Source organism: Gallinula chloropus (genome assembly GCF_964237585.1).
Source record: "Gallinula chloropus genome assembly, chromosome: 4".
Taxonomy (NCBI): domain Eukaryota; kingdom Metazoa; phylum Chordata; class Aves; order Gruiformes; family Rallidae; genus Gallinula; species Gallinula chloropus.
In genome coordinates, this window is record NC_140088.1 from 43,235,594 (window position 1) to 43,261,475 (window position 25,882).

General features: G+C 42.4%; 1 protein-coding gene across 1 annotated transcript in view; it reads left to right on the top strand.

The window, feature by feature from the left end:
• Positions 1-25,882, top strand: part of SMOC1 (SPARC related modular calcium binding 1) — a gene marked incomplete at both ends in the record, with an annotated part of 115,814 nt that overhangs the window by 63,454 nt on the left and 26,478 nt on the right. The window contains 2 exons of the mRNA XM_084263235.1: positions 14,141-14,197; positions 18,878-18,958. Coding sequence (XP_084119361.1) covers positions 14,141-14,197; positions 18,878-18,958 — 138 coding nt within the window. The remainder of the gene's footprint in view (positions 1-14,140; positions 14,198-18,877; positions 18,959-25,882) is intronic.

The following is a 25,882-nucleotide window of genomic DNA, read 5'->3' on the forward strand; positions in this document are numbered from 1 at the left end:
CTAAAGCAACAGTTCCCATCGGTAGGCTAGTCTATATAATACAACTTAATAAAATTGTAGTTTACAAGTGTTGTTATAGCCATCTACAGACTACTTGTGTCTGTAATGTCTTAAGGACAGCTGTAAAGGTTTCCAAGTGATTAAGTCGTGGTATTGAGCAGCCTGGTGAGTAAATATAATAAGCAGACTAACAATTGATTAAGGAACATCTGTTAAGGTATTAACTGTTTGTACTATGCATGGATTTCTGGTGTCGGACCAGTTACATCTTGCAGAGAAATGAATAGTCCTGGGGTCTGTGGTTGGTTTTGTCATTGAAACACTTTGTACCTGTGGCCTCAACACCTTTTCTTTTTTTCGAATTGTTAAGTTCTTCCTGTGTTCTTTGAGTGGCTGGATCAGCACTCCAAGATGTTATAGTACATATTTCTGTAGATTCTTTAAAACAGCATCCTTAGGACTATTCATTTCAAAGTTCTACACTTCCTATTCTCTACAGCTGTTCCTTAAAAATAAATCTGCAGATAAATTGGACAAATTGATGGGTTTACAGAAAAGGGAAACCAAGTTGTGTTCTAACATGACCTTATTCAGAGTTTTGCATCCTGCAAAGAATTTAGACATTTCAATGTTTGTTGTGTTTCTTTCAAATCAGAGTAATGCACCAGGAAATGTGATTTGTCCTGGGTGCATTGGCTTAGTTGAGGCACTGGAAGTATTTTCCTTTCAGTTCCTTTGCCCCACAAGCTCTGCTAAGGCTTCTCTGTAAGAGGAATAATATGAAATTGTGATGTGAAAGCTTCGATATGTGCAGAGCATGTGTGCTTGTAAATAAGGTAAGGACAAAGCTGGAGAGGCAACCACATTCCTTGTTCAAGTTCCAGAGATGGCATCTGTGGGAATTAAAGGTTCTTTAGAGCAGCTCTAGCTGGAGTAATAGCTTTCCTCCATGCTCTCATCTGGGGTTTTATGTTGACAGCAAGGGAGATGTATTGCAAAATGCATAATAAAGGCTAGGGATGGGAGAAGCTTTCCTGACAGACTGAATTTCCCTGGGTTACGTCCATGTATTTGCTACATGTCACTGTGCTCAGCTTGGTGCTCTGATAGGTTCTGATAGGACTTTTAGGTGCTACAACAAAGCAATTCTCCAAAGGAAGGACTTGATAGGTTGTGAGTGTTTAGCTGCTCACAGATATGCCTTAGAACAACAGTGATTCTTCATGAGTTGTCCTATATGGCAGTATAGCTAGAGAGCTGAGTTCTCACTAAAGCTCTGAAATTTTAATATTGATAATCCTGGGGGGGGAACCTGCAGAAACAAGTTTTAAAAGAAAAAAGAGGCCTCTCCCCCCCCCCCCCCGCCCCCCCCCTCCCCCCTTCACTTCCACGCAATACAGCCGTAGCAGTGAGGTATCCATTCTCTCTGCCTGTGAGGAAATGAAAAGGTGTATTGTAAGCCCAAGACTAGTCTGGTTGCCAGCCAGGAATCAGCCCTTTAAAGGAGAAAGGGAGAGGGGCTGGTGAGAGAAGAGGCTGGGTAGGGGGAAGGGGGGAACTGGAAGGTGGGAAACTATCTTTTTGAGATGGGTTCAGAGCACATGGCTGGAGATGGAAGGGGTCTTGTGCTTCCTCCGCATGCAGGTGTCCGGATAAAGGAAGGGAGCTTGTGTTCTTATACATGGGCATGTGTCTGGGGGAGCAGGGTCAAAAATTAGACTATTTACTTAATCCCTTGGAATGGCTTTTTTCTCTTCTGTTTTCTTTTTGTGTTTAACAGACTGCTTTACAGGGGACATGTGTGGTAATTAACACATGCAGCTGTAGGGCTTGGGCCATATGTCTGAATTGCAAATGGCTGTTGATCTGGGAAACTTGCTGCTGTCTCCACCCCCCACTTACAGGCCGCATTCCTTGAAGATGTGGGGTAATTTATAGAGTCTTTACCTTGAAGAGACCAGAGCTAAGTGGAGAGAGGTGAAAGGGAATGTGTGTGATGTTGGGGGAAAGGGAAGACTGACTGTGAGATTCCAATTACACCCTTCATGCTCCTTGCCCCAGGCCACCATATACTTCAGGTAGCTTCTAAAACATTCCCAAAAGGTAGGGATCTGACTGCAAGCTTCATACAAGTAACTAAAGGATGGCTAATTGTTTTCTTCAGTAAAACAGCCTAAGATAAGGATTAAAATGGCCTTGTGGACTTCTCAGATGTGTTCCCCTTTCCAAAGCTGCAGGTATCTGGTTGTTTACACATCCTTGGAGGTGGAAAGGTGGAGTTGGTTGTGGGCTTTGAGCAGCCTTTTGGGAGAGATAGTCAAGGAGCAAGGATGGCAGGGTGGGGGGAACAGAGAATACTTCACATCAAAGTAGAGGCTCCTGAAAGATGATGTGATGTATTGTAGAATCAAACCAGAGAGGCTTAAACTAAACAATCATGTGGTGGTTGCTTTCACCAGCTGTGATCAGACAGCTGTTTGCAGAAAGCTCTACAGCACTGTCAACTTCTCTCCAAGTTTTGGGCAATGTCAGGTGCTAAAATCTTGTTATGAGATATGGTGTCTGTCTTAAGTGAAAATTTTTTTGCATGGAAACTTTTTTGATCCCTGTTTTGTTTCAAATGTCACTCAAAGCAATGAGCCAAATGGAAGTTGTCTCAAAATGAATATACTTTGGTTTAAAATTCTGCAGTATCTATCATACTCATAGTGCTTACAGGGTGAGGTAAAAATGTATTCTTCCAAGTAGGAAACTATTAAAAGCAAGTCTCTCTTCCTCCTCTTCCCCTCCTTCAATCTATTTTTAAACTTTCTCAGTACTGGCTAATACTGGTTCCTTGATCTCATCACTCCACAGTGTGAGTAATGCTGATGCTTTGGAGGTGTTTCTGCTTGGTGGGGGGAAACCCCAAACAACAAAACAAACAATTGTAGTAGCATATGCTCCAACTCTTGCTGAAGGGGGACTGTGATTTACCCAGCCTTTATAATAATGCTGCTCTCATTTTTCCTATGTTCTCCCTGTCTTCTCTGCTTTCTTTGTGAAGATTAGAGGCAGGAATGTCTGGAGCAGCCCTGTTCCATGCTGCCTTTTCTGACTCACCTGCTTTTTCTCCCTTTATTACTATGGGCAGTGCCCCTTCTTGGGTCAAGATGGCCTAACGTCCCTTCTGTGGGTGAGCATGACCTTTTTCAAATAATCTGGTTGTAGCCTACACTAAATGAACATGGATATAACATCAGCTGTACAGATGCAGGGCCTAGTTCTTTATTCAGTGATTATTACAGCTCTTTTGTTTCCTTTCAGTTGTTTGTCTCTTTGAAGGATAAGGTTATTCCTGTCCTTCCTTTCTTCATTCCCTTGATCCTTTTCTCCAGAGAAAAGAAGAACTGTGGGATTTACAGCCACATAATTGCTGGGTTTCATTTACCACAGCAAGGTTTTTTTGATGTGTTGAGCCACAAAGGTGTCTGCTGGTCAAAGTGAGCCTTTGACAGGTTTGAAACTGAGTGCCATGCCCACAGCCAGCTGCCCCTGTCTACTCAGAAATATGTCTTGAACCTTCAGTAACCATCAGGTAGTCATGATTTTTAGTAACAGGCAGTTTTTGGTGCTGTGTTGTGACCAGTCCCAAAAGCCATCTAGTCTCTCTTGGTTCCTTTAGCTATCCCTCTGTTTCTGCTTGGGTTTGTATGTCAGTAGGGGGATGACATTAGGTATTTCAGGCTGGGGGTGACCTGCTGGAGAAGAGCTCTGTGGAGAAGGACCTGGAGGTCCTGGTGGGTGACAGGTTGGCCATGAGCCAGCAGTGTGCTCCGGGGGCTGAGAGGGCTGAGATTGCCAATGGGATCCTGGGGTGCATCAGGAGGAATGTGGCCAGCAGGTCAAAGGAGGTGATCCTCCCCCTCTGCTCTGCAGACCCTGGTCAGGCCCCACCTGGAGTATTGTGTCCAGTTCTGGGCTCCCTGGTACAAAAAAGACAGGGATCTCCTGGAGAGAGTCCAGAGGAGGTACACAAAGGTGACTTAAGGGCCTGGAGCATCTCCCCTATGAGGAAAGGCTGAGTGACCTGGGACTGTTCAGCCTTGAGAAAAGAAGACTAAGAGGGGATCTGATCAATGTTTATCAAGATCTGAAGTGTGACACAGGGGGAAATGGCCAGCCTCTTCTCAGTGGGCTGTGGGGACGGGACAAGGGGCAATGGCCTCAAGTGGAGCACAGGAAGTGGAGCTAAGCATGCAGCTGAATGATGAATGTTCTTTACATCTGTAGGGAGCTTCTCTCTGCAGTCTTTATGGGTTCTTGAGGTTTGAAGGTATTAGGCTAGCCTTTGTGCATGGTGGTGTAACTGAGCTTTTTATGCCATTGGAATTACTGCTGGTACCTGAGGAAAATAGCTGTGCTCAGTGGTAGTTGCAGATGGTTCTTGTCTTTAGCCATGCGAAACATTGAGCAAACTTTCACAGCATCTAGCAGTGACAGGCTGCAGTCCTATCTGAACACTTACCCAGCTGACTGAAACAGAGCCTGGAAACCAAGCTGGGGCTCTGAGCTTTGCTCTACTTCTCATTCCTCAACAGGTAGTTAAATTCATGTTTTTAACTACACCCGTGTGGCTGGTAATGATGGGCTTGCAATTTGTGTGTTGCAAAGTGCTGTGTTCTGAAATGATCTGCTGTGGAATAAACAGGCTTGCATGTAAACACCATGCTTACATGCAGTGTTTCTAGGCAAGCTGTACAATGGGGTCAAAGAGGGATTTTGGTGTGGTCCTTGCTGCTACCTACCTGATTTCATGAGGTATGTGAAAAATACAAGTGAGGATGAATCCTGATCCCATGGGATTTAGAATATGCTTGTTCTTCAAGATGAAAGTATTGCATAGTTGATACAGTTTTTCAGGAATTACTTTTTTGATTATTTCAGCACAGTGGCAAGAACAGCAGCAGGATAGAAAAAGATGCAGCAATACCAGGGAAACACTGCCACCTTCTCAGATGTTTATTTTCACATTACTTCCAAATCTTTGAAGTTTTACCTGTTTGATCTTTTGGGTTAGGAACTCGTGGAGTCTGAAAACTGTGAAACTGCATAAGGTAAACCTGTGTTCCATGACAGGTCTTCTCCATGCAGGTTTCCTTGCATTTGATGTTACTCTATTAACCTGACCACCTGTCTTTCTGCCCATTTCTTATGGACAAATTGCAGTGATAAAGATGATCTTGGTGTTGGACTTTAACCGAAAAATGAATTGAAATTTCTAGTTGAGTTCAAAACAGCAAGACTGTGCAGGTCTCTTGTTCTGAATTACTTAGTATTAAGAGATACTGCTGCTGCTTGTCTAAAACCCCAAGCCTACAAAAATTCTTGAAGACAGTGGTTTACTGTTGAAACTGGCTACCAACCAAGAAAACGCATTTCACAGGTTTCAAGGTTTTGGATTCCTCATTTATTACTTGATAGAAGGAAAGAGATATCACACAAACTTGTAGCAACCTGCTGTCCTCCCAGATTAGTTGGTAGCGCTGTAGTTGGGATCTTAAGAGAAAGGGGAAAGCAAACGATGGCTCTCAACTTTGGGTGCTTTAAATGTTGACCTTAATTATATTAAGCTTCTTGCTTTGTCTTCTGCTTGAAAGCATGCCTGTATACCTGATGAAAAGTAGTATTTGGAATGCTGCTTTTCTATGAGTGGGCTAAACCAACAACTTATTCATGAGTACTGAATAAATTTCCATCAATAGAAAGTTTGCAACCAGCTTGGCTTGATTTTCTGAGCCTTCCCGGCTGCTGCTGCTTCCTAGAGTAGTAGGGATGTGTCCCTCTGCACTGGCACTCTTTGCCACAGAATTGTAGGGGTTGGAAGGGACCTCCAGAGATCATCAGGTCCAACCCCCCTGCCAAAGCAGGGTCCCTAGGACAGGTCGCACAGGGAGGGCGATTCCAGATGGGGCTGGAATATCTCCAGTGAAGGAGACTCCACACCCCCCTGGGCAGCCTGTCCCAGGGGTCTGTCACCCTTACTGTGTAAAAGTTCTTCCCTGTGTTGGTGCAGAACTTCCTGTGCTCCAACTTGCAGCCATTGCCCCTTGTCCTGTCCCCACAGACCACTGAGAAGAGGCTGGCCATTTCCCCCTGCATCCCATACTTCAGATCTTGATAAACATTGATCAGATCCCCTCTCAGTCTTTTCTCAAGGCTGAACAGTCCCAGGTCACTCAGCCTTTCCTCATAGGGGAGATGCTCCAGGCCCGTAATCACCTTTGTAGCTTCCTCTGGACTCTCTCCAGGAGATCCCTGTCCTTTTTGTACCAGGGAGCCCAGAACTGGACACACTACTCCAGGTGAGGCCTGACCAGGGTCTGCAGAGCAGAAGGGGAGGATCACCTCCTTTGACCTGCTGGCCACACTCCTCTTGATGCACCCCAGTATCCCATTGGCTTTCTTAGCCCCTGGGGCACACTGCTGCCTCATGGCCAACCTGTCATCAGACTGGTAAAGCATCATGGCTTAGTTTTCAGTTGTGTTAGTACTAGCACATGGAGGACAAAAAAGACCTCCCTAGAAAGGGTTGCATAACTTCAGAAGTGAGTCAGGTATTTAAGTGGTAGGTATGGTAGGGCTTGGATCAAACTACAGACTTCAAATCTGGATCTGAACTTTCTCAGAGGTGAGGGGTGGGGTGTGTTTGAATATTGTGTTGGTCTGACCTGTTACAATGCAAGCTCTGAAAATGCAGGTCCAGAGGTGGGCTGGGATTCAGTGTCCTCCCCAGTATGAGGCACTCAGGACCACTTGTTTTGTTTAAACTGACTCCTGTAAAGTGATAGGTAACTGAAATAATATAAAACTTGATCCAATTTTGGGCAAGGTGTCTGCAACACTGTCTGAAGGGTAATATCTTAGTATCTTGCTGTAACTTTATTTTTCAAAAGGTTTTTCAGCAGTTTGCTGAAAGCTACAAAGAAGTAGAAGTTAGAGGGTGGGTTTGTTTTGGCGAATTACTGTAGAGAAGTACCTGGAGAAGCAGTGAACGAGGACTTGGATTTTAGTAGAGATTCTATCTGAATCTCAGGATTCAACAATTTTAAAGTTGCCAAATCCCAGAGACCAGAGCATTGCTAATGCTAATACTGAGTGCTGCTCCAGACCCCTTTTGACAAGTTGGCTTTTGAAGGACCAGGCCCAGGAAGAGAGAGCTCTTTGTTTGCTATTAGAATAAACTCATTGTACACCCAGACAATTAACTCTTCAATTGACTTGCCAGCCTCTGTAAAGCTCTCCTGTCCCCTCTGTCTATCTCCAGTTCTATTCAGACACTTCAGCACACCAATGTGTTTTGTTTATTATTCTGAAAAAGTCCTTCAAGAATAGTCCAAGGGGATCAACATTGTCCTCCCAGCAGCATTTATCTCTGCCTGGCAGTGAATGTGTCAATCAGGAATCAAAAAGCCAAACAGAGGAGGCTTTGAATTGTGTCACGGAGGTCAGAGTTACTTCCAGCTGTCTGTGCGTGGGATAGGCTTTCTGGAAGGGTGAGGAATTGTCCTGCCATACAAATGCACTGACTACATTGGACCACAAAGTCCTCAGGGCTTGAGTGGCTTTTTTTCATGTTGATGCACCTGTGAGGGAGATGTGAGGAGGGAGTGTGTGGGGGGGGTGGGGGGAAACTAATGCCTTCCAGAAGGTCCAGGGAAAGCTCCTCCTCCTATCTGGATGATGTCTGGAATGCAGTGTTGCAGTAAACACTGTCTGCATCTGTATGGCATACAGCATAGTTGATGTGGGAAGGGCAGAATCAGTGCAGCAACAGTGAGTCAACCTTTGCAGTTAAAACTTCCTTCAGCCATGTGGAACGCTTTCATCTTCAGCATTTAGGCGTATTTTCATCTCTTTAAACAAAACTCTCACGTATTTTGGTCCCCATCCAAATGCTTGTGTGTTGTTATATCAGAAAGGAGCATATTGTTCCTGTTTCTTCAAATTAAGGCAAAGAGGAGTGAACTGGCTCTTGCTAATTCGGTTGAAGAAGTTGTTTTCTCTTAACAGCTGTGGCATCTCCATGCATAGAGCTGGAAAAGGGGTGTGAAAGCCTGACAGGGAAGTCTCTCTGCACTCGTGTATTTCCATTTCAGCTGCTTGGCAAGAAATTATCTTGATTTGGCTGGATTATAAGAATTTCACTGTTTTGTTTTTTTTTTTCTTCCTGACTGCTAGCTTTCTCTTCCATTGGTGATACATGTTTCTGCATAAAAGTTGCATAGACTATTAAATGAAGTTTCAGCAAGCCATAACTAATGTAGGGAAAGATTGTGATTAAGGCAACAATTTCCTCTACAGTTCTGGAAGGGACGTGTATTTTTGTGTAAGAGCCCTATATATTGCCAACAGCTTTGGTTGTCTGCTTCTTTAGTACTTAAAACAACACCTCCAAGCCAGGGGAATAGAAATGTCTAAGTTGTAAAGCTACATCTTCAAGATTCAGCAGCTGCATGGGTAGAGGGTGCTTGAGTTGTCCTGGCAGGTTTTTGCGTCTGAGCAGAGTTACTAGAAGACCAGAATGGTGTGGGTGTGACTGAAGTCCCTCAGGAGGGCTCAAGCCTTGGATAGCAGCTCTCCCTTCTCATTGGCTTGATACTAAAGTTGGGCTCTGGTACACTGAATGACGTGCTAAGAATTCATTCACTATCCTTGCTATCTATGCTCCAAGTTGCCTTATTAGCCTCAACTGTGCTCTGTAATGGCTCCCCCAAAACCAGACGACGGAAGTGAAGGAACCACTTAATGACACAGGCTGCCTCCTGCCAGGGCAGAGCTATGCACTTAAAATTGGCATCTTATTCTGTCAGCCTGGGAACCCTCTTCAAGCAGAAGACTTGCAAAAAACTGGATTTTTTTTTTTTATACAAGGTCTGAATGGTTGACCACAGAAATGCTAGCACTCTTCAAAATGGTAGAATTGTTTACAGAGTGTAGTGTGAGTTCCAGTGAGAACACAAAGGTGATGTACTGAAGGTTAAGGTTGCTTAGGAAGAGTATAGATCTTAGTCTGCTGACATGGTGATGCAAGTATACAGGGGACTCTTGCAGTGGGTATATTTCTCCTTGGTAGATGTGGTATAGAGGAGGTTTATTCTATCATGTGACTTTTCCCTTTCTTCAGCTTCTGTTAGGTGGCTTGAGGCAAGAGCAGTGATTTAAAGCAGCAGGCATTTACTTTACATTTCCCCATAGTGATTTATGTTTTTCCGATGTCAGGGAGTTTATTTTCCCTCAGACATAACTTGAGTTGCTTGTGGCCTCGCAGTCTGTGGTTCAGAGTAAAAAGATGACTTTAGCAGTCATCTCCTGCATGAATTGAATCTCCTTGTCCTTCAACACCCGTGTACAACACTGCAGTTATTCTAGATGACTTGCTAGATGTTGTGCAAGGGAGGGAAGCCCTGGTGGGAACATAAAGCATTCTTGCCCACCACTAGCAATAGATCTGTGTTATTGCCAGGCTAACAGAACAAAATCTGTTCTTAAGCTTACAAGCTTGTGCTAGGGCAAGTGATCTTTTTGCTTATAGCTGTGATAACTTCCCAAAGCCATTTTCATATGAAGGTTGTTTGGATGTGTCTGCTTCACTCTTACTATTGGTAAGATAAAAATGCTGCTTTTTAATTTGATCCAGAAAAATCAGTTTACCATTTGCAGGTGTAGCCTTTGGAAAGGAGGCTTACTGGGAAGGAGTTTATGGATTTAAAGCGGTCCCATCAGAGATACTCTGTTGAGTGATGCTGTCTGTATTCAGTGGTTGTCTTGGAAAATTAGAGTGGGTGTTCGTAATGGGTTAGAACATGGAAGAGAAGCATGCCCATGCACTCTTGAGGCTCTGAGAATATTCTGTGGCTAAGGGAAGTCACCTGTGATGGTTCTGCAGAATGGGAGTTCCTGCTCTGGAAGCATTGCCATCTAGAGGGGTGAAGAAGCATGCACCTGACCTCTTTAATTGCTCTGCATGTGACATGCTCTGCATGTAACTATTTCAGTTTACTTTTTTGGAAGTGTGGAATTTAATAGCTCTTTCAAGTCAAAGGTCATGAAAAGTATTCATTGGGTGCAGTCTGTTCCTTTCTTCAAAGTAACCTTAGCATATAATATGACAGGAGACTCCAGGTCTCTGTAATAGCTTTTTTTCTGTTGTATGCTAAAATGCTGCTTTAAGAAATGCAAAATGCTTGTTCAAAGCTTTCGGATATGTAAAACAGAATTTATTCTTTGTTTACCAGGAACAAACAGTCCAGTGAAATAAATGTTCAGTGTGAACGGTGTATTGAGTGAGAAGAAAAATCAAGTGAGAGTAGGCAAGCGTGGCATATGGAAGACATGGACTCCAGCAGGTGCAGGCATAGAATCAGCTTTATTACGCATGCTACTGCTTAGATACCATCCTCTAAAGGGAGGCTCTGCTTGTTTCCCCACTTATTGCTCTACTCAGGTCTCTAAATAGCCCAAAGTTAAACACTTTTCCCAGGCCAGTGCTCAACAGTCTCCTCCAAGTTCCTGTTCACCCCCAGATTCATGCATGTTTTGCTATTCCAGATTCTTGCTCAACACACACTCTTTGTTTAACCCTTGCTTCTTGGCACATCACCTGGACCAGTCTTATCAAATATGTTTCCATTCTCTACAAGCATAATACTATTAGGATTGTTCTTCAGCAGTGAAACTTTGTCATAAGCCAATTTGAAGAACTCTCAGTAAGTCTCAGTGTTTCAGTTTCAGGAATAAATTTCATAGTAAGAAGCTGGAAATTTTGAGCATTGAGGTTTTTAATAAAATGGAATTTCTGTCTTTTATGTGACTATTTCATGACCTTTAAAACCATCAGGAACATCCCTGCTTCGGATTATTTTTAGATAGGTGGAATGACGGTGCTTTTGCCTGTTGCATTTTTTCCTGGATATGTGATGAAAGAACTGTACTTGCTTAAACAACCAGGAAGTAATTACACTCTCCTCTGTTTGCAAAACCCTTAACACTGTACTGAGTGCTGCTACAAAGTCGATGTAGTGACAATTCAGCCTTAGTAAGTCAGCAAAGAAATGACTGCAGAGTCCCTGTTTTACTTAAAAATCAAACAGTCTAAAGGCTAGTTTGGTGGGTTTGTGTATTTGCTGCATTCAGTTGCTGTTTAATATATTCAGTATCTTTAGTGGGTAGCCTTATACAAAAACTGCTATGAAATTTTCTTTAAGAAGAATGTATTTCCCAAAATTGTAATTGCTTCTGCCTCTGTTCTTCACACACAATATCCTAACCCCCCCCTGCCCTGAACCTGCTGCATCCCAAGCTCTGCCAAAGTTCACATAATGGTTTGGATAAAGACTGTTGTGATTGAGGTGTACTTCTAATTTTTCACCATTGTTGGCTTCAGGGTTACGGCTCTAAATCTGAAAAGCAATTCTGTACTTGGTGCAGAATCATTCACAAGAACAGTAGGAATAAATTTATGATGTTGGTAACTTTTTTAATGCCAGATCTCTTCCTATTTTCTGTAACTTAATTATTCACCTTTCCAGTTCTGAGTATCTTTTGCAGTTTTGGGTTGGCTTCTCAATCTGTAAAGCTGATCTTGCTGATTACTCGCTGCATGATTAGTGTGAAGTGTCATCCTAAATTAAATAAAGTATCAGAGCTGTGTTTTCTAAGGTCTTGTACAAGCAGAGATACCTAGTCTGACAAAAAAGTGAAGATCAGCTAATCACTTTCATCTAGAGATTTCTTTAAAGGGAAAATCTTCCTCCTTGTAATTTAAACAAAATATGAGAAATTTTTTAATAAGTTGCCTAGACTTTGAAAGAAAAGTCCTGCTTAGCCATGTTACTGGTAATAACCAATTACAGGAAAACTCAGATCAAGAGTTGACTGGGAAATGGTAAGTATTTTTTTATTCCAAATATTTTTTTTTGCTATGCTTATAAAAACAAATAGATTAATCAAGTTGGAAAATGAGAAGACAATTTCTTGCTTGTTTCTGTTACTTCAGTGAGTCTCTGAGATTGAAAGGAAATTGCCAGCACACTTTTTATTTCTTAGATTGCTTTCTGTGGAAATGTGTGAAGTTGATCTGTGGAAGAGATGTTCAGGCTTTTACTCGCTTTATAAAACTACAAACACAGGTATTGGTGGAAAAATAGTTTACAAGACTCTTGTTTTTCATCACTTTGCTTCCTACAGTGGCTTACATTTTGAATCAGAACCAGTAGCACAGAAGGCTGAGGACAGTTACTGCTCCTTCTAGGAGGGGCTGTCCCATGCACCTTTCCCCAGATGGGTTCTGCTCCCTGCACCTGATACAGTTGTGGAACAGTTGGCAAGCTGGGCTTTTCTGGCATGGACTTCTCCCTCCGACTGATTTTTGCTGTGCACCTGATTCCTAGTATCATTTTTTGCCTATAACATATGTGGAAATAGTTGCAAACTAAGTTTTTTAAGTCACTGTATTAAAAAAAAAAGGTAAAACCAGGCATTTCTAGGCAGATCTCAATTTCTATCCCAACAATGTTCTACGTACTTCCCTTGCAATGCAACAGAAGGCTTTCCTCTGCGGTTCGTTCCAGCTTAGCTTGCCCACGGGTGAAGACTTTGCCACAGTTTGTGTTACACCATGTTCCAAGCTGGGCCTCGAAACCCAGATCCCTCTAAGGATTGGGGAAATTTGACTCAGCCTAAACCCAAGCTGCACCTGCAGATATGATGGGTAGGAGTACTGAGCCATACAGACTGTAAACTCAAGGTTTTCCTCTGTGGTTCACCTCTGAATTTCAAGTTGGTTATTTCTTGTGGAACCTTTTTTTGGTTTAAGCTTTTAATTGTGTAAGCCTTGTAGTCAGGAGCCATGCAGTGCTCTTGCATGTGAAAAACCTAATCTAAGAGAAGCTCTTTTTCTATGGTTTTGCAATTAGAAGACTCTGCTGTAGCATTGCAGTAAGAGAATACCTTGATGCAGGAATTGTGAGAGAAGATTTGCATCTCAGAAGGCCAATGGTATCCTGGGCTCCATCAGAAGAGGGGTGGCAGCAGGGATGGGGAGGGGATTGTCTCTCTCTACTCTGCCCTCGTGAGGCCCCATCTGGAGTCCTGTGTCCAGAGCTGGGGCCCCCAATACAAGAAAGATGTGGAGCTGTTGGAGAGGGGTCAGAGGAGGCCACGATGTTGATCAGAGGGCTGGAGCACCTCCCCTACGAAGAGAGGCTGAGGGAGCTGGGCTTGTTCAGCCTGGAGAAGAGAAGGCTGCAGGGGGACCTCATTGCAGCCTTCCAGTCCCTGAAGGGAGCAGAGAAACAGGAGGGGAATCAACTTTTTAAAAGGGCAGACAATGGTAGGACAAGGGGGATGGATTGAAGCTGAAGGAAGAAAGGTTTAGATTAGATATGAGGGGGAAGTTTTTTACAGAGAGAGTGGTGAGGGGATGGAAGGGGCTGCCCAGAGTGGTGGTGGGTGCCCCATCCCTGGAGGTGTTCAAGGCCAGGTTGGATGGGGCCCTGGGCAACCTTATGTAGCTCCAGGCCTGGAGATTGGTGGCCCTGCCTGTGGCAGGGGAGTTGGAGCTCTATGATCCTTGGGATCCCTTCCAACCCAGACCATTCTATAATTCTATTGACCATCCCTTTCTAACAGCTCTGCAGTGAATGCTGGTGCCAGGTTCTGCACAGGTAAGTTTCAGAAGACGAGTTTTCTTTTTGAACAAAACAGAGAAAGACACAGCAGGACAGCAATCCCAATCTTGCTGTCTCAAGGATTATCCTGACTGGGATATATTACCACCTGAAATTAGGACGGCGATTGTCTGACCAGTGCAACAAGGAGAGGCTGCTAGGTGATTCACACCAATGGTCTGTGGAGGGAGCGGGGGGGTAGGGTGGCTTCTAAGTGTGGACATAATGCTTTTTGCATGCTTGCTCTGGAAATTGCTGTTGCTGTTTAGCATAAACTCTGAATAGTTGGTTTTCATTCTGTCTGTCTCCTGTGTCTTCTGGACTTGGCCGGGCCATGTACAAATCCCAATCATTCAACAGTACTGGAGAGTAGATAGTATTTACCTCAATAATGGTAGTTTCTTTTCGATTCTTTTTAACCCTCAATTCAGATGATGGTTCGAAGCCAACACCTACCATGGAAACCCAGCCTATTTTCGATGGAGAAGGTAAGAGCATCCCTTAAACTCAATAACTATAAAAAAGCTCCTTCCCTAGGATTTATGGCTCAGATACTTTCTTTATCCTGCAAAGCAGAAAAAGCCAGGGAATCTCATAAGTTATCCAAATTTCACAATGCCCTTGGGACCTCAGGCATTTTACTTAATCCTTTTACGTCCTCCCCTTTTCCCTGCATTCCAACAATAACACCAATTGACTAGATTCCTGGGGTAACCTTGGAGGAAAAGGTGTCATGGTTAAAAAATAACCAAACCGAAGCAAAGGGTATTGAGTCAGAAATGTTAACTTTTTTAGTGTCCTTACCCACTTAATCTCTTCACCCTTGTGATACCAATGCTGGGAGTTTCATAACCTCAGAAACAGCTTCATGAAAGGGAAGGTAATGCTAAACCACAGCTTGTGAATGTTCACTTGGAAGAAAATTGCTGGGAGGTTTCTTTATTTAGCAGTTACTTTCATTGATGTACGTGCTGTTTAAGCAAATGAAGTAAGTGTCCTGGGCCCACTTGTTTTCCTTCTCTAATGGGCTAATCTTGTATGATTTTGGAGAGGAAATATTGGACTCTGGTCCATTAAAATCCTTGAACACACAGATAAAATTGTTGCCGTCATAGAGGTTCAATCCTTTTACACATACAGTCATAAACACCAGTGGGGGTAGTGAATGGGCCTACTGGCAGCTGCTCAGACTGTGCATATTGGTTAGAGGAGTAGTGTGTGTTTTCTACAGATTTAAACCCACAAGCCACAGGCTGAAGCGTGAACCACTCTGGAACCCACCTGAAACTGTGGGACGTAGGGCAGTGAGGGAAAACCTGTGCATATTCATACTGACCTGCTGTGCTTGGCACTACTTAAAAACTGGATCAAAGGCAGAAATGGAGACTAATGAACACATATAGGTGGTGGAGTTGGTATCTCCTGCTTTCTTGTGAAAACATGTGATGGGGTGTGGTTTTTTTGCCAAATATGTTTTTTACTGGGAAGATGCTCTAATCCTGTTGCTTCCATTTAGTCGTCGTAGGTTTGTAAGAATTTTTTTGTGAACGCTTAAACGAAGTGAAGCCCTTAGAGCAAAAAGGTATTCTCAGATAAACAGAGGAGACTGAAGCCATGCTGACTATCTCTTGTTTATATCAAAAAGAAAGTTCCTTCTGGCAGCAAGCTGATGTTGTATTAAATTGCTGTTTGTAATCACAGCATGTTTCTGGCCTTTAAGTTTTCCCCGAGTTGGTGCCCATAGATATTCAAAGGAAAGAATGCATTAGTAAAATGCAGGAGTGAGCTTATCTGGTTAATACAGCCTGTTCAGAAGCTTCTTCTAGGAGAGACTCAACATTTTGGTCTTTCAAATAGAACTGAGTAAAGCTCATGAATTGGTGTAGTGAACAGACCTTTTCTGGTCCATCTGGTGACAGACTGTCTTAAATCTTGTCCTATCTCCTATGAAAAACATTTTCAATCAGAAACCTTCACTTTGATTTGTACATGAAATCATGTCTAATAAATGGGCTTGGACTTGATGATGAAAGATTGCCTCTCTCAAATCTTGCAATATATTATACAGGACCTAATTTTCTAGAGAGAATGACTAATGCAGTGGCTTCCTTGTGCCCATCGTGATGAGAGAAGAGAGTATGACAGGCAGGTTAATCAAGCTGTGCATCAATGAATAACCTCTGCTAACTTTGTCACTCTATTTTTGTCAAGTAGGGCTAACTAGATTTCAGTGGTGGTTACAGTGGCAAGCATAAGAAAATCCGTTCTGGGTCTGACCAAAAGTTTGTGTATCTACTACCTTTGAGCATAACACTGTCTCCAACAGTGGCTTAAAGTGAGTACCCCAGGAAGAGTATAAGAAGAATGTAGCCTGGAGAAGAGAAGACTTAAAGGTGAGCTAATAGCAGCCTACAGGGAGGTTTATCAAGAAGATGGACCCAAGCTTTTCACAGGAAGGCATTGATGAGAGACAACAGTTGTGAACTGAAACAAAATGGTTGGATGGGATAGAAGGAAGAACTTAGCCACCCTGACAACAAAGAAGCAGTGGAACATATTGCCTAGAGGAGCTATACACTGTCCTTGTGCCTGAGCCAGTTGAATAAAACCATAAGCAGCCTGGTCTGTTCTTGTAGCTAACTATCTGGAGCAGAAGGTTGGACTAGACACCTGAGGATGCCACCCTGAACAATGCCTTGATTCTATCTGAAAAAATGCGTTGTGATACTTCACTGGAGTACTTTCCCAGTGCCTTGTGTAGGTCTTCCTGAGGAATGGCTTGTACTCAGTGTGTCATGCTAATGTCAGATAATAGAAAAGGGCAAAGAAGTTACCATCAACCTGTCAGGTATGGACTTTCCATCAATGTTCAAAGGAGTTAAAGGCCAAATTTTATTCAACTTCAGTGGGTGTGAGATCTGGGCTCCTGAAAACCAACTGGTGTATTCTAAGTCAGGCAACCAGAGTGGAGCAATAAAAATGTGGGATTATTTTTCATGCTCTGTTTTTGGGTGCCTACTTTCAATCTACAAGTGCTTGATTTTTTTCAAAGGGCATAAAGTACATTCAGCTGCCCCCAAAATGCAATGAGACCTCATGGACCTCAACATGTCCAAGAATAAGGTTCACCTTTTCTCATGTTTTCACCTACTCTAGAGGATAATGAAAACTCAAATTTCAGGCATAATGACTTCCCCTCCCACTCCCTACCATCGTCCCTGGGGCATAACAGTAGTGCCAGAGATAATGTAGACCAAATAACTTAACCTCTCCTGTCCAAGGCTTGAATCATAAAGCAGTCATCCCTTTAAAAATTATTTCACTTTATTACAATGCAGATCTCAGCGATATTTATAGTGAATCTCCTCTTAGAACAAGATTCTGTTCTGCAGAAGAGTGTTTTATTAATGGTCTGTGCTATAGCTTTAGATTTTGAGAGTTTTATTTCCTCCTGCGCTTCTAGGCTCTTCTCTTTGCATCCACTCTCTGTTTAGCTTCGGTGTGCAAGTTGTATTCATTTCCTAAGCAGTAACTTCTTAAAACATCTTTTCTTTTTGGTAAGCATTCTCTATTGACTTGGTGGGAATCTATTCTTTCCACAGACTTGTTCAGAGAAGTCTATGTTGCTTACCTGTATTCCAAAAAATGTTCAGGTTAACTGGATGGAAAATGCATTTCTATGGTTGATTCCCAAGGTTTAATTTCATATTTTTTCCTCCTTCCCCCTCTTTCCCACAGTTCCCTTCTCTGCACCTATCAGCCTCACTTAAATATGCACTACTGTGCTGTTCTTTAGCATTTATTGACTTTGGTTGTCCCTTCTTTGCCAGCTGTAAGCACAGCCAGTTCATACAGTGCAGAGCCAAAGCTGAATTTTATCCCAGATTTAGGAGTTTGAATCCAGCACTTTGGGGGTTAGAACTAGACGAGCTTTAAGGTCCCTTCCAACCAAAACCATTCTATGAGTTTGATTTATGGGTGACTGCTGGTTTTGTGCTTTTCTTTCTACCTCTCAGTGTTTAATTTGCTGATGTTCTTTCCTCAGAAGGTCTAGAGTATATAGGTATATGTATTTGTAGGAGCCCATCATAACTGAATGCTGATAAAATAGCATAGTGAAACCTGCAGGTAAGGCAATCTTTGTTAAGAAAACCTGCACTGTTGCTGGAATATCAGTGTTTGACCCATAGTTCAATATTAAAAAAAAAAAGTCCATAATATGATTACAATAATGCCTGCATTTAATGTAGCTGAAAAGATTCAGGAAGGAAAAACTCCCTCTCATTTTTCCTTTGTGCTCTCATAATGTCTAACCAGTTCTCCTTGGAGTCAGCCAGTTTCTCTCTTGCTGTGCAGATCCTTATAAACATCAATGAGGGAGAAGGAATACTCTTCCAAAACCTTCTTAAGGGAGCTTAAGGCAAACTCCAGGATCTTAGTATTTAGAACGTGCCCTTGTGGAAACTGAAGGCTTTTTCCTGAGTGGCATTTTCAGAACTGCTACTTTAGGACATGTAGTATGTGATGTCGTGTTGTTTGTGTGGCTTAGGGCAGGTTCTGTTGGGTTTTGAAGTTGACTGTACTGCCTTGGAGAAGGTGCTCTAAGCACACTTTTCCCCATAAATTTATGTTTGGATGTCTTGGTTGTAGTGCTTTTTTTAACCAGAACCTGTTTCTTTAACAGGCTGGCTTTCAGGTCCTTCCAGAAATGTCTTAATTTCTCTGCCAGTTTATTTCGGATTTTGTTGTTGCTTGTATTAGGCAACTGATTGTGGTCAGCTCTTTTTGAGCTCTTAAAGCAATAATTAAGGTCTGGAATGACTTTTAATCTGAATTTCATGCATAATTTAGTGGAAAGCAACATATACTATAGCACATAACCTTTGAGATGTCAAAGTCTTCAGGAGAAAGGCTTTAGACTTGAGAATTTGGGAAGTGAGTGTAGAGGAAGGAACAAGATACTCTGGAATGGGAAGACAATGAAATGACCTTGTGGAAGATTTAGAAATGGTGCATCATAAGAGGTGTGAGACCTTGCTGAAAGAGGCATGATCTCTACAAAGATGATGGATTGGCTTACTACAATCATGTCTTAACATCTTGTCATCATGAGCAACAACCATGTGTATTCACTAGTTTCTTTAAGACAGTCATTTTTTCTCTTTCAGAAATTACGGCACCCACCCTTTGGATTAAGCACTTGGTCATCAAAGATTCCAAACTGAACAGCTCCAGTATAAGGAATTCAGGTAATGGTCCAATTAAAATAATAATCCTTTCAACTAGCCCCTCATTCTGTGTTCTTTCATTCTTTCCTTGTTGCTATCCTGCTGCTTTTCAGGGTTGCAGGACTTGAAGTGCAGTCTATAAATAATATCAATAATTATAATATCCCTTTTATGTGTCCAGAAAACCACAGTTGATGTGTAAGGGCTGTTGCTCTTTCCCCAGACCATAACTAGGGAACCTCTGATTTCTTCATCCGATAATGCACCCAAGCTGGCTATCGTCTTTTGTTGGCTGTTCAGCAGTCTTTCATGCATGTTTCAACTGATGCATTTGACAGAATTCTGGGTTGTAGTTGTGGTCAAAGCAGTTAATAAAATAGAGAGGTGCTTCTTTTCTAGAACTTTCAAGGCCCTTCTCTGCAGGGGATATTTTTTAATAGAGATATTTCCCAGCTGAAAGTAGGTTACTTATGTATGGGCCTCAGTAACCATTGAGGAAATTTTTGTGGGTGATGAAGTGGGGAAAGGAAGAGCGAAGCATAAAAAAAGGCATAGAAAAAGATCATGAATATCAGTTGGAGAAGGAGGACCAGGAAGATGTGGAGTTAGGAAATAAAAGTTGAGATTGGAGATGAGGGTGAAACTGTGTGGAGTCACTGAAATCACAAGAAACTGGAAGAATCTGAAGAGGACAGTTAAGGATTCTTGATAGGGATTGTTTCTATCTGATATTTTTATTTTCTTTATTTATATATTTTAAATGAAGGAAGGAAAGAAGAAAATTGCCTGAAAAAAACATGGCTTTACTTCAAGGTTAAACATGAGCTGCTGCTATTGTATATACTTTATAACAGTAATAATATACCATCATATATTAGAATATATTATATATTATAACAGTAATAGCATATAATAATAGATGTTTATATAACTCCAGTCCCCAGAGCATATTTATATAATGGATATATAATAATGTATAATAATTCCAGTTCCCAGAACAGAGAAATTGTGATGTCACTAAGAGGCTGGGTTGCCAGTTTTTTAGCTCCAGATTTCCACATCAGGCCATACAAATACACAGCCAGCTCTCTTTTTTTTTCTTTTTTTACAGCAAATTATTGATATCAAGAAATGCTGCTTCATCAAAGTAGGTCTGGGGTTTGTCTGGTATTAGGTGTGGGCTACTTCAGTCTGTTTCTTTCAGCCTGTGAAGCCTAGTTGTCTTGTTTGGTACCTTTCATTATTTTTATCCTTTCTCATATATGTTAAAAAGGCATTGTAGGGTAGGTGAGATTTGAAGAATGAAGAGATGGGGATGATAATTATAATTTAGAACCGGGTCCTTCAAATGTCTTCGAGTCTTTCTTGGCTGACACAGATGTCATGATGGGCATGCAATATTTGGGGGTTTAATTGCTTTTGGCCCTTGTCAGCTTGAAATACCAATGCTCAGTACAGGTCTGATTTTATTTTTAAAGGGTTAAGGTGAGTGTTACTGGTGCAGGACTGGAGTTTTGGGTTTTGTGTTAGCTTGGCTATATCATCTCTCTGAGTTTGCACTTACTGTCTTGAAGCAGATACAGCATTTTCTAGTGTAGTATAAATGCCTTAGGCAGTAAGGATTTCACTTCCTTCTACAGGAAGCTGCTCTGCTATCTGAACTCAGTCTCAGGATTGTCTTCTTGTAATACCCAGCCTAACTCTTTGTTTTATTTCTGTTCTTTTTCACTAGTCTTGAGTCCTTGAAAGCCTGCCCTATCCCTTGGAGTCTGTATGCCAGAAAGCTTAGCCCAGAGCGCTCTCCTACCTGCAGTGGTTATATAGCCCTGAACTTTGCAGGAAAGAACTCCAGTAGAAACCATTGTCGAAGGATGTGCTGCTGCTCTAATCAGCACTGACACTGGACATCTTGGAAACCTACCACCATCATTATATAATATTAACCATGAGGAGAGTTTTAGAACTGCTACATGGAGATGCATAGGATCTGTAATTTTCTATCATTCCCTGATCAGTGTTAGGCTTTAGAGTGAATCAGCCACCAGGTAGCAGAGCATTGCAGAGCTGGGAACACCCCATGCTGCAGCCTGTATCTTCTAAGACCAGCATTTGACAGCTGAGTGTTCTACTTTTCCATTTAGTGTTGACAAACATAAGAGGTTCTCCTGAAAAAGTCCCCTCTCTTGGAGCATTTACGCTTTAGTATGTGTAAAAGTATTTACACATTCAGCTAGGGAGCAGGAAAAGCAGAATAACTCGAGCCTGGTATTTAGGGCACTTGACTGAGAATCTGTGTCTCCAGATGTTTTGCTGATGAATTTTTCTATGTTAAGTAAAACAGCATTCCTAGGAGGGATTGCTAGTGTTGTTAACCCAGCCTGCCTTAAGGAATGAAATTATGGCTAGATCTCTTTCTCAGTATGGTGAGATACAGGTTCAAATGTTCTCCACCAGAGGCAGGAACCAAAATAAGAACATGCTCCAACAACTGGATTACTGAGTGGCAAAGAAGTTCCTGCTTTCTTACACTTGCAAACTAAGTCCTCTGCCTTTATGAATCCTAAAAGCCCCAAAGTAAGTTTTTCTTTCTGGGGCAAGTGAAAGATCTAGATCAGGACAGTATTTTGTTTGCTGTGGCAAGATGACAAGAGCGTTTTTTGATGTTTGCTTTGAACTGATTTTTCACCTTCCCCAAGCACACTGCAGACCCACCTGCATGTGCACATACATGGATTCCCCAAACTAAGCCTGTTAACTTCACTCAGCATGTCATTGATTTTTAACACTGCCAGAGCAGGAGGTGATAGAGGTTGGACCTTTGCAATGGCCATTTCCTAATCAGCATAGGTGGGAACTGTCTACTTCTTCTGTTTCAGCCTCCAGCTTTCCTACTTCCTTCCCTCAAACTATTCTAGCTTGGAACAGTCAGAATAATTATTATTTTACAGTTTAATCTAGGGAAACATGTGATAATGTGTCCTACTTCCAGAAAATAACTTTAGTGGCCATACATTTGGGAGCATTCCATCTCCACTGAGGAATCTATGGTTGTTCCTCATTTCCAGTCAGGTTATCTCCAAATCCATTTGTGCTTAGTGATTTGGTTTTAGTTAGCAAGAGATTCCAGCCTGTATTCCACTTCACCCTGACAACCTTTAAGAAAAACCACAGTGTGATGTAATGAGCTAATGCATGGAAAAATAAACAGCTCTAGAGAAACTAGCAGTAGCAGTCTCAAGTAAATATTCTGCAGTCACTTGGGTTTTGAACATGAGGTTATTTGAAAGGAAGAATGAGTAATATGTTAAGGTTGCAGCTGAAGACAGGTTTGTGTGTGCCTAGTTTAAGAAAGAAAAAAAAAAAAACACCCCATAGCTGTTTATTTCAAAATCATGCTTGTTGAATGGTGACCAGTTCCATGTGGCCTTTTCTGTTCAGTTCTGGTACCAAAGCATTGTGCAGGCATCTCATGTGCCCCCTCTCCAGTGATAGAGCTTTCTGCTGCTGGGAGCTCTTAGTGGACAGAGTATAATGGTGGTATTCACATTTCCTTTTGCTAATTGAGTTCACTTAGACCCAAAACTTAAGCTGTTTCTTCGTTTGAGAAGCGCTTGAAAGCTGCATGTCTGTATATGCATGTCTGTCCCTGGAGGTTGGTGGCCCTGCCTGTGGCGGGGGGTTGGAGCTCTGTGATCCTTGGAGTCCCTTCCAACCCAGACCATTCTGTGATTCTATATGCTTTTGGGAGTAGTAGAAGCACACCCTCCTATTCCCTTCTACCCCAAAATGGAGTCGGTACTCTTGCGTGCAGCTTGTTTCCAGAGATCTCCAGTGACGTGGGATGTGACTATAACAAGTGTACTACGCTGACCTGGTTTCTCATTTGTGTGTTCCTTAAGTTTTTCCCTACTTGCAGGGGAAAAAAAAAAGGCAGGAAAACCCACATGGCACCTAAAAATAGCTTCTTTCTAGTCCTCACCTAGGAAGCAATACCGTTCTGCTGCATGCCTGCCTTAGGCATTAGGGATTGTCATTGCTCTTAAGGAAGATGTACTGATGATTTGTTGCTTTAGCCAAATGGATTCTTTCTATGATCTTCTACATTAACAAGGACTCTGCTTTTAAGCCATCTGTGTTAAGAATCAGTGTCACTGTCACGTGAGGCCATCCAACATAGAGCAGGGCAGGGCCTGCTGATTTGCCCTTGAGAATATGGCAGTTTTGATGGGATACACAAAAAATGGCCGATGTTAGACAAAAGTTGGATTTATTAGCCTTCCTTTTCCAGCAGTGAGGGCTAACCCCAGTGAAATGAGCTTGAACACCTATATTATTGTTCAGAAGAGGGAGACAATACACTCATTAGTGCAGAACGTGTAGTTCTTTCTTTGGAGTTGAAGAAAATGGCCTTGTGCCTTGGAAACGTGAAACACTGGGGGTCAGGCAGCTTCAGTTAGAGATTCAGATGAGGCTCTTAAAAAGCACCGCTTTGAATGAGAGCAGTTTCTCATCTGTATTTATCCCTTCTCAGCCTTATTCCTTAGCTGCCTTGTCATACTCTGGTCTACTGTCCCACCTGCCAAAACAATTTATTTTCAAACCTTTCAATTAGTCCCACCCCTTCTTTTTATGAGGATTTGGTTTGGTTTTGAATTCATTTTAATTTAAGTTCTGGCTTGATAGCAAAGAAATCTCAGAAGAAGCACCTGTTGAATGGGATATGAAAACTTAATAGTTCAGTTACGTTTTCACATTAAATCTCTGTGCTCTTGTCTGAGTTCCTGCATCCTTGCAAACCAAATGTGCTATTTCTCCTTTACTTTCTCTCCTTTGCCTCTGGTTCCATCTGTCTTGACTGTTGCTTGGAAGGATTCTGTCTCTTCCTCCCTCTTGGAAGTTCTGAGATGGTAAGACAGATATGATGCTCAAGCATCGTTCTCTCACAGTCTGTGTGACAGGTGTGAAGAAGGGAGCGTGTAGGGAAGAGTAAAAGCAGAGAGAATGGAAGAATCCAGGACCAGGATCCTTCCCAGACAGTCTGCAAACAAAGTCATAAATAACATGCTATTGGGGGCCAGTTAATCTGATCTATGAAAAGGTGCAAGGTATACAAGTGGGAAAAATAACATTGTGTAATAATCAGCATGCAACGATAGGTGTTAAACCATATGCAGCTAGGCAAATAAATAAAGCTCCCCCTGAGTGCTATGTGATAAATCATTCTCAAAGAATTTGGTTACTCCCCTCTCCTTTTCCCCCAAAGAAAGAAAACAAATTACTCTAGACATGGAGTCATAACTGCTACTCTACAGCTGCCAGTTAAGGAGAGTGGGCAGGGAGCAGTAGGAGAGGGGCCAAGATATAAGGGGAGAAAACCCCCAACTCTGCATTTAAAGCGACTGAGGTTTTGGAGGGGAAAGGAAATGAGCTCCAACACTAGACGTTGCCTGGACAGACAGGACAAATGGCAAGTGGAGAGGTCAGCTTCACAGAGCTGGCTTTTTTTGCAGAAGCTGATTCCTATTGGAAGGGTTGCATCAGTTCACTGAAGTAATTCCTTAGCAGCAGAGTGCTGGTTGCTGTATGCAATAGCAGTGGTTCTGCACAGGCTTCCAGACATCCATTGGAACATAGGTTGATACCTGCAGATAGACTGCACATATGGAGTTACCTTCCAGCCTTTCTTGAAATGTTCCTGTCAACTTCACAAGAAAGATGATAGCATTTCTCATGTGCATTGCTCAATAGGGAGGAGCTGCTTCAAAGCAATGGCTTGACCTGCACTCCTAGATTCCCTCTGTTTTTTTCCTGAAACCAAAAGCCCTGGTGGCTTTGCAAGTGAGTTGCAAGAAAACAAGTGGAGAAAAATAATCAAAAAAAAAAAAAGATTCAGTGGTACAGAGATCAATTTATCCCTAAGTGTGTGTCTGCTGCTCTCAGGATTGTCCAAGGAGGCTATGGACATCACCTAGTGGAGCATGAGGCTGCGAGGGAGCAGAGCTGAATTCCAGTACTGCTGGAAAACTACCCCTCCCATGAAGGCTTCTTCCTTCAGGTGCCTGGCTTAGGGTGAAGAGGCTCACTGATTTGAGTCTTAGAGATGGAGTGAGTAGGTAAGGGAGATGTGTAAGGTCCTGCAGGAGTATCGGTGTGGCAGCAGCACGGGGCATCAGAGGAAAATCTCATAGAAACCTGTAATCGTTTAGTTTTGGAAAACACCCTCATTGAGTCCAACCATAAACCCAAAACTGCCAAGTCCCACTAAGCCACAGCCCTGAATGCTACATCCGTGTTTAACTACCTCCCAGGGATGGTGACTCAACTGCTTCCCTGGGCAGCCTGTCCCAGTGCTGGACAACCCTTTTGGTAAAGACATTTTTGCTATTATCCAACTTAAACCTCCCCTGGTGCAACTTGAGGTTATTTTCTCCTGTCACTTCTTCCTTGAGAAAAGGAACCCACCTCACTACAACCTCCTTGTATGTCAACTGTTCTTTTTACTTTCAAACTGATGTCAACAGACCTGTGAGCTATGTACTTGTGTATATTTTAGGGGGTGAGGGGGAGGGATTAGTAAAAGCTGCCATCCTCATGATCATCTCACTTTTGCATTGTGCCAGACCAGCAAAATAAGGAAGTGGTTAATGGGAATTAGTAAATACATGTTGTGGTACCATTCAGAGGTGACGACTGCAGTTTTTCTCAGGCTGTTGAAATGATGTGTAAGAAGCTGGAAAGATCTCTTGGTAGAAGATCCCAAGCGTTGTCTTAAAGAGTCAGGAAAAAAGACTGGGCAGAGAACTGACTTTCAAAGCCAAGCAAAGAGATGGGAGCATGCTTAAAAGGAAAGGCAGCATTCACTCTTCTGGAACATGTGAGGGAGGGAGATGTGTTAAACCACCTACCTTCACTTCTGGAGTTGTTACACAGGGAGGTCTATGATCC